The sequence below is a fragment of the Vitis riparia genome, chromosome 8 (genome assembly GCF_004353265.1).
Source record: "Vitis riparia cultivar Riparia Gloire de Montpellier isolate 1030 chromosome 8, EGFV_Vit.rip_1.0, whole genome shotgun sequence".
NCBI lineage: Eukaryota > Viridiplantae > Streptophyta > Magnoliopsida > Vitales > Vitaceae > Vitis > Vitis riparia.
Genome location: NC_048438.1, coordinates 988,114 through 997,196, shown reverse-complemented (window position 1 = coordinate 997,196; position 9,083 = coordinate 988,114). Strand labels below are relative to the sequence as shown.

The 9,083-nt window shown below is 34.9% G+C and overlaps 1 protein-coding gene across 5 annotated transcripts; it reads right to left on the bottom strand.

The window, feature by feature from the left end:
* Positions 1 to 37: 37 nt before the first annotated feature.
* On the bottom strand, positions 38 to 8,672 carry LOC117920885 (putative pentatricopeptide repeat-containing protein At3g23330). 5 transcript variants are annotated; one of them, XM_034838561.1, is made up of 8 exons: positions 8,471 to 8,672; positions 8,346 to 8,385; positions 4,973 to 7,394; positions 4,743 to 4,894; positions 4,575 to 4,646; positions 1,980 to 2,150; positions 734 to 856; positions 38 to 607 (listed from the first exon to the last, which is right to left on the bottom strand). In XM_034838561.1, exon 3 carries the CDS (start codon positions 7,277 to 7,279, stop codon positions 4,982 to 4,984), a length of 2,298 nt encoding a protein of 765 aa, XP_034694452.1. In that variant the 5' UTR covers positions 7,280 to 7,394; positions 8,346 to 8,385; positions 8,471 to 8,672; the 3' UTR covers positions 38 to 607; positions 734 to 856; positions 1,980 to 2,150; positions 4,575 to 4,646; positions 4,743 to 4,894; positions 4,973 to 4,981. The 5 variants fall into 5 exon arrangements, with proteins under 5 accessions (XP_034694452.1, XP_034694451.1, XP_034694450.1 ...); XM_034838560.1 differs by having other exon boundaries at positions 4,575 to 4,662; positions 4,743 to 7,394; XM_034838559.1 differs by having other exon boundaries at positions 4,743 to 7,394.
* Between the last annotated feature and the right edge of the window lie 411 nt (positions 8,673 to 9,083).

The window sequence follows — 9,083 nt, the reverse complement described above, 5'->3', positions numbered from 1 at the left end:
CGAATAAAAATTATATTTCTCTTTAACTTACAATATCTAACCCAATTCCCAACCTATCAAATTTATCACATCTCTAACTCAATATTCCATTACAAGATAAAGAAAAACTCTTAATCTTGGAAATGTTGAGTTTCCAACATTACTAAATATCAAATGGTATCAATGTTGATCCCGACTAAAAATTATGTTGCGCTTTAACTTACAATATCTAAGTCAATTCCAACTTCTCAAAGTTATCACATCTCCCCTAACTCAATATTCCATTACGAGATAAAAGAAAAACTCTTAAATCTTGGAAATGTTGAGTTTCCAACTTTAAAAAATCGACCAACTTTCCCAAAAACTTAGGCGTAAAAACAAATCACAAATTTGTAGGACTCAAACCCTATCAACCTCTACAAACAGGTTTACTCTCAGCCTTCACATCTTCAATCAACACATTTAGAAGTAAATCTTGCAATAAGCTAAATGAACATAACCCTAAATAAATTATCAGCTAACAAAACTCATACCTGGCCTCTATAATGAATCTCTGATTTCTCAAGCTTCTTCATAGCATATATATATATATAAGATGGCCAGTTTTCTTCTCCCTGCAGACTCTAACCTGCACAACAGTAAAGGAAGAACCAAGGATGTAATTGACAAGTTGAATTAACTGTTGTAACAGCATCCAAGAAAACAGACAGTACAGACAAATCTCCAAAAACCACTTATTTACAGTAGTTCCAACCTCTAGTATCAGTGCCAGCAACCTAACGCAACAAACCTTTCAATGCAGGAACTGATCCTGCACCATTGATTTCCAACTCTTCACAGGCAAACCCCAAGATTCAGTCCCACTCCAGCGACATCACTACACACATAAAAATAAAGTAAATAAGTATGTTTTCATGTTTTTATTTCGAGTGCAGTCCAATTCCCCTTCACAAGACATTTGAAATACTGGATTGATGGACAATTGAGGAAGCTGGTTAAATGAAGAAAAGAAAATCACCAGTGAATACTGGCTCCTGCAGAAGGGATAAAAAACATTCTAGATTCATATGCAGCAGAAAGAGGTGGTACTAGCCATTAGCAAAACTTCTAAAATGTAAGATGAAACCCCAGTTTAGTGTCGTAACTAATTTTTAGACTAAAATATGTTTTACAAATTTTAGGCTAAATATTTTAGTCTAAAAATAAGTTTTTGAGAATTTCTTTAGAAAATAGAGTAATTTTTAGAACAAATTTGGAGTGTTTTTTCGGGTGTTTTCTTGTCTGAGTGCTATGAGAAACAACTGAAATACAGAGAGTAGGCCAGGAATATTATATCGTGCATATGAACATAGTACCTTCACAAAGAATAGACCAAGAATGCAGTTTTTTAGAATTTAGTTCCCAAATAGTTTTGTTCCTAAAAACAATAGAACTGTTATAAAAAAATTGACTTTAGAGAACTGTTTTCAAAAACATTACATAAAGTTTCTCCCTTCTTTTCCACAGTTTTTTGGGCGACCAAACAAAGGCTAAAGGAAACAATACAATATGCACTATGGATCATTTTCAGGGGCCGAGTCACAAATGTATATTAAGGGGGGCAATCTTTGATGATAATACAATAAAGAGAAGATTCAACAAATAATTGATATTGATAAGCTGTTGTATTTAGAAAACATTGCATGATCCTTATTAGTGAATCCATTCAACTCTGAAAGGCAAAACATATCCAAAAACAAGCATGTGGTTAGTAATTCCAAAAAAATCGAAGAAAAGATGAAAATTGTCAAATTGTAGACAGGGTTATATACACATTGCAAATAAACTAAAACAAAAAATGTTAGGGCAAGCCTTGAATTTTCTGAAAAATTATTTCAGTAAAAAAATTTATGAAAATGAATTTTACTAAATAAATTCAGACACATGAAATGCGATAATCTGAAGCCCCCCCCCCCAATGCAGTAAAAGACATAATCCAGTATAAAGCAAGAAAGCCATACCTCCTCAAAATGCACGCTTGCCCATCATTGTCAATGGCTCAAAATCATCAGCACCCATTTTATGCCTCTAAAGGCTAAGATATTCTGTTTCCTCCTCCAAACACTCAAACAGTAGTTATTTTCTCTTCTTTGAAGACCTCAGCATCAGCAAATTTCTCTAGTATAGTACATCTGCATGAAAACACTTACCCTCAGAAGTAGCAATTCAAAACGCCACAATCACACTGATGATATGAATTTCTTTGATGAGACCTTTATCATGCAATGATAGATTCAATATAAGCCATTTGAAACTATTCATCTATGATAGCTTTATGCTAATGCTGAGCTGTAAGCATTGATCACACCATTAGCAAAATATATAATCTTTAAGAAACCTTTATTTTTTGACAGGTATATAACCATTGAGAAACTATTAAATTCTTACAGAAAGAATAACAACCATACAAATTAACATTCCATTAGAACCTAAATTAACGCATGCAATGCCACTAGACGATGATAAGAGTGCAAAGAGCCTAGTTGAAAGTGAAGTGGCAGGCCTACCCCCAACCAGGGTATGTTTGGGGGGGGGGGGGGGGGTGGGGGTTCACAAAGAGAAGCACTAGTGCCTAGACAACTCTAAAGTTTATGAATGTATACTGCACTTTAACAAGCATAACAACAACAAAAATGACCAAATTTTACTCAATCTAACTCATAATGAAAATTGGAAACCGAAAATACCCAAATCATGCTGCCGACAGAAATATTTAAATTTGAAGCTTTAAAGTGGAGCATGAGTGGCTTTACAGATTCTGCATCCACCATGCTAAATTCCATATATGCTGGATGAGCAAATAAGACAAAAAACATTGTGGGTTCCATGGCTAAAATTTTTCCTTCTCAATTTCTGATATCAGAGTTTTTTGTAAGGACTGGAAGTTTTCCACACGTACAATGTGGATTGTGTCATATCAGTAGCAGATAGTGACATTAAATGAAAATATTATCATGTTTTAAATGAGAGGATTAAAACTTTCAAGTATGTAATCCAAATATATTTGCCTTCAGATGATATTTTCTCTCCAAATAAATGTGTTTTATTTTCACCATATTATCAGGGAAGAACTAACTGTTAATCTAGCATGTTGTTATCCTATCATCACTTCATTTCATTGTTCTTCTCATGGAATGAAGTTCGAAGTTGTTGCATCTTTTGCAGGGGGAAAAGAGGACGCTCTAAACATGAACTAATTGATGATGATGGTTCCTTGCTATATTCCTCAAATTTTCTGATTGTGAGCATTTCAGTGTGAGTAAAGATGAAAATGTAGGGAACAAAACACAGTCAATTAATATATAAACTTTAATATTACCATGGAGATACAAAAGCATGATTTGTAAAAGGAAAAAGGAAAAAAGCAGGAAAAATTTTCACTTTTGCATTTTTTGAGGGTCCAATAACTAGTTAAATACACACAAACACCAACCTCAGAAACAAACAAAATAAAGCTTTATTTGACAAATCCTTCACTAGGAACTAGGGCTCTTTCAAACCTCAAAGTCCTCAATAATCAATGATGTAATCCAATGAGAATGGATACAGGCAACAAATAGTTAATCCCTATATGTACCAAACAAATCCTATTACAAGGTTGAATTCAAGGAATTGTTCAGTCTTAAGTCATGGAATGGGCAGAAGTGGACTACTACACTAGCTTTTGACCTAGAATTAACAGATGGATTAGCATTGTTTAATGCCAATGCCCGGTCAACATGTAGAGAAGAGAGTTGAGAAGACCTTTAGGAGCGTAACATTCTTTTTCTTCTTTTCTTGGTGCTAAAACCCTTGTTCAAAGTTTCAAACTGTGTTCATAGTGTCCCTTCTCTGTTCTTGTAAATTCTTGGACCCCAAGGTCCATTAAAGCATATCCAAAGATGTAATTAAAAAAAACAAAAAAAAAAGAAAGAAACTGTCAGTATGAGTTGAAACAAATTTGAGTTGATGGAAATGGCACGTGTGTTTTAGCCTAAATATAACTAAAACAGGGACAAATTAGGGGAAAACAGGGTAGCACACATTCTTAATAAAATAAAATTTCAAGAAAAACCACATTAAATACAAGTATATACGATTAAATAAAAATTATGCAAATTGTTTGTCTAGAATTTTAGCATATGAAATTTTTGCTTTGTCATGATTCTTAGTTATAACAAAGACTTTTTTAAGATTTTAAAGTTTAATCAGAGGAGATAATTTAAACTCTCATCCTTGGAAACAATTTTGCATCAGTAACCTCTCCGACAACACATACTTAAACAACTTCAAATACACAAGAGAAGTTCCGCTACAAACTTTGGCAATTCTTACCCATAGAAGTCAACCACACAAGTAAAATATGAAATTTCTGGCAATATTTAGATTCATAGAGACCTTAATATTGCCAGATAATGTAACCATATGAATTATTTAGATTCACAGAGATCTTGATATTGCGAGATAATGTAACCATGTGAATCTTACCACAGACTGAAAGTGGTCAAACTGCAGCAATGTATGGAAAATGCAAGCATGCATGCAAGCAATTAAAGGTATTCAATAGTAGAATGTACCAGATTTGCCTTGCGTCCTAATCCCATAACAAAGTTATCAGGCTTTATATCGTGGTGTCGAAAACCCCTTGACTGCATTTATTCAACTCTATTAATCCACATAAAATATAGGAGAAAAGCATAAGTATGGATACTACAAATGAAAAGTTTGTGAAAATATCAGCTTACTTCTAGTTGATCTGCAAGCATTACAACTATTTTCAATTAAAACTTCCAATAGCAGTAGTTGAACAAGTCCTTGAGGCTTCATCCAAGAAGGTTAATGGCCATGTCATTGTATTCGCCCTCAACTCCAAACCATTTGACATTAAGAACACCCACTTCATCCAAAAAGAAATAAAACTAAAATAAATATAAATTTGATGAACTCAGGTTTAATCAGGTTGACAATATCTCTCTTTCTTATGTCACCAAAAATCACCACATGAACACTTTCCATCCTTGAAATGGTGAAATCGACTGTTATCCCTTACAACTATTTCTCTCCCAACAATCTTTGAAATGAACTTCGTTGCTGTGTGGCAGTCAACACACACCCGAAGGTTCTTGGTTACACGAATTGTCGTCCCAGCAGGAGTGCTGATGATGCCGAACGTTATGGCAAGTCTTTCGCTGTGGCTACATAATAAGTATCTCTTTTGCTCCTCCTCCACATCATGGAGCACCTCAGTTGTGTCTGGAACATACCCTTCTCGTTCCATCTGCTCCAGAAGAACTTTGAGAGCCTCGTTTATTCTATCATAATATGGGTGGGATCTATCACCTGCCACAAAAGCATGTACCTTGTTCTTAATCTCGATCCAGCTGCAAGCTGGTTTCTTTTTCATGCCCTTATCCCTCATAGCAATCCTCAACTTTCGTGCATCTTTCCATCTTCCAGCGGCAGAATATATATTTGACAAGAGAACATAAGCTCCAATATTTTGGGGATCAACTGTAAATAGTTTTTTGGAAACTTTTTCAGCCAATTCAATGTTCTTGTGAACTCTACAAGCAGCCAATAACGTCGACCACACACTTCCTGTTGGTTCAATATGCATGTCAGAGATGAACTCATAAGCTTCCTCCAACCTTCCCACTCGACCAAGTAGGTCTGCCACAGCAGCATAGTGCTCCAATCCAGGAATGATTCGATAATCCTGGGTCATACTATTAAAATATTTCCAAGCTTCATCTACCAATCCAGCATGGCTGCAAGCAGTTAAAACAGCCATAAATGCCACGTAGTTGGGCTTTACTCCCTCCACTTCCATCCGCTTGAATAAGGAGATCGCATCATAGGCATGGCCATGCAAAGCATAGCCCATAATCATGGCTGTCCATGAAACCATGTCATATAGCTCCATCTTATCGAAAATCCATCTAGCAGTTCTAATGTTCCCACATTTTGCATACATGTCCACCAGTGCACTAGCTATAAACACATTGCCGTCAAATCTACTCCTAATTATGTATCCATGGAGCTGCTTACCTAAATGTAGTGTTGTCAGGTGGGCACAAGCTGGCATTATACTTGAAAAGGAAACATGATTGGGCTTAATTTTAGCAATCAACATTTGTTGAAAGAATTTCAGACCTTCATCAAACATACCATTCTGCACACACCCTGCAATAATAGAATTCCATGAAATGCCATCGTGTTGAGGTAACATATAAAATACCCTACATGAATCGTCCACTCTAGTACATTTTGCATACATATCAATCAAGCTACTCCCAATGAACACGTCTGCATCATAACCATTTCTAATAGCATACCCGTGAATCTCCTTGCCCTTTAGAAGGTTCACATACTCTGCAAAAATAGGAAGAACACTGGACAAAGTAAAAGAATCAGGCCTCAAGTCAGCATTCCCCATCTCCCTAACCATCATTAAAGCATCTTCATGCATCCCATTTTGTGCATTTCCAGCAATTACAGTGTTCCATGAAACAATATCTCTTTTAGGCATCATTTCAAACACTTTCCTCAAACTTCCCAAATAATAAGACTCCTTTTCCTTCTTACTATAAACATCACTTGTTTTCCCCTCATCAAAAACTTTCTTGTATGTGTTAACTTGATACAGTATATTGCTCATTTGATTCAAATCCCCATTCTGATCAATACCAGCAACACATTTATCCAATTCACATGGCAAGTCATGTGAATTACTACATTTCCCAATTTCCCTTGGTTCAGGAATTCCACCAAGCATCTTGGAATCACAAAATCTCTGCACCCCACCCTCCTCCAAACTCCAAAATTTTGAATACATATTCATAAGTGCATTACAAGTATAAAGATCAAAACCCATGCCTAGCCTAATAATGCACCCATGAACTGACTCACCGAACCTCAAGTCCTTCATCAAAGTGCATGACTTTAGCACAGAAGGGAACACATTATGATCTGGGTATTTTCCAGAAGCCAGCATTTGAATGAAGAAAGATAAGGAATGGAGGAAGAGGCCATGGGAAGTGTAGCATCTGATGATGGATTTCCAAGCAAGAGTAGTGGGTGGTGAAGGGAGTGAGTTGAAAATTAAGAGGGAGTCATGTAAGAGGTTGAGGTTAGAGTAGATGGAGAGGATAGTGGAGAGAAGAGAGGGAGATGGTAGGCTTGTCCTGAGGATTTGGGCATGGAGTTGTTTGGCTTGAGATTTGGATTTGACAGAGGAGGGATTTTGAAGGAGGGTTTTGCAAAGGTTTTGGGTGGTATTCATCAGGATTCCCTACGTGCATGGTGATGATGGTGTTCAATGGTTTAGTCAAGGTTCATGATTGTAGCATGTGTATGGACTTGCAGCAAAGTCGAGGATGCTTTGTCTTCCCAGATACCTGAGGAAAAGAGGGAAAGTTAAAATAGTAAATTAGAAATTGAAAAGAAAATAACCACAGAATTATTAGTGTACAACATGTTTATAAGTTATAACCAATTCAACAAACAAGCAAAACTAGCATCAAAATCAATATGAACAAAACTTGGCCCATTACAGTTTCTTAGGAGGAAAATTATACCATCAAGTTGAAGTAAAAACTAGTCCTAATATCAATCAAAGAAAAACTTAATTCAAGTGAGTAACTGAAAGGCCCAGCAAGGAAGCAAGTTTGACACAAAGACAATTTGCAAGTGAAGGGACAGATTCTTTTTTGCTGCATACTTGCAGCTTCTATAAACACAAAAAGTGTAAGTGACATGCAAGTAAAATGGGCAAAATCTAAAATATCTATGTTGCATATGTGAATATAGATCAACTAATTTTAAAATTTCCACTATTTTTTCTATTGGTAAGTAAGAAAGAACTAGTGTTTGAAAAGAAAATGATAGCCAATATGTCTCAACTCAAAAGAGAATGTCATCTCTTCATGGGTCTCCTAGACTAGAGCCATGTTTTCTCTACCTCTTGAACCTTCACTGAAAACTAATGCAAACCATTTTGCAAGTCTTTTTTTCTAGTTGCCTGAAATTATCTTCTCATGTCTAACCAAGGCGAAACCCTTCATAATACGATCCCTTTCTCATTGTTATTATCCCAAAACCCAAAAATAAAAATAATGAAATAAAATAAAATAAATAAAATCAGACTTCTAAGATTGCTATTGAGCTGAAATGAAGAAAATCAACTGAACAAAACCTTATATCAACTTTATTTTCAGCCCCTGCACTCTTTGGCATAATTACAGACAATTCCATTGGATACACCATCAAACAGGATTTATACTCATTCAATTTCAATACTACACAATAAAATAGGGAATCTTCAACATATATATAAAGATTTCACATACCAGCTTGATAACCACCTCTTCTCCAGTTTGTACATTAATCCTGAAACAAAACAAAATCAAATCACCATTAACGCAGATAATTCCCATAACGACAAAGCTACATTTGATTGAAAAAGAATCCCTACCTCAAAAGCTCCCCGAAACCCTAGGTTTACGATCAGCGGACCCACATTTTCTTAGCAAAGAATTCGAGGGGAATATAAATTTTGTGAGAAACTAGAAAAGTGGGAAGAGAATCTAAAAGAAAAATGGGAATTTGGATTCCAAGGCTGAGGCTTTGGATGTGTTTGGAAGGAGAGAGAGAGAGAGAGAGAGAGAAAGGGTTTCCGAAGATTCTAAGAAAATAATTAGAAAATTGCTAAATTATGAAAAATGTTTTTAAATTTTATTTATTTGATGAACAAGGAATTCTCGGTCATTCGACTCTGTCTGTCCCAAATAAATTTTAAAAATAATTTAACTGAAAAATAATTTTCAAAATTACTTACAAATGAAGATATTTTAAAAAAATAAAATTAATTTATTACATTTTAATTTAAAAAATTAGCATATATTTATTTAATATAAAAATAAAAATTACATGTACAATTTTGTTAGATAATAAAAAAAATTATATTATAAAATTAAGATATACATGACCAAACAACAACAAATTAATTTATTAATATAATCTATATTATATTTGAATGGGTGAGTTGAATTTTTTTATGTTCTCACGAGACTAACAGAGGTTAGTGT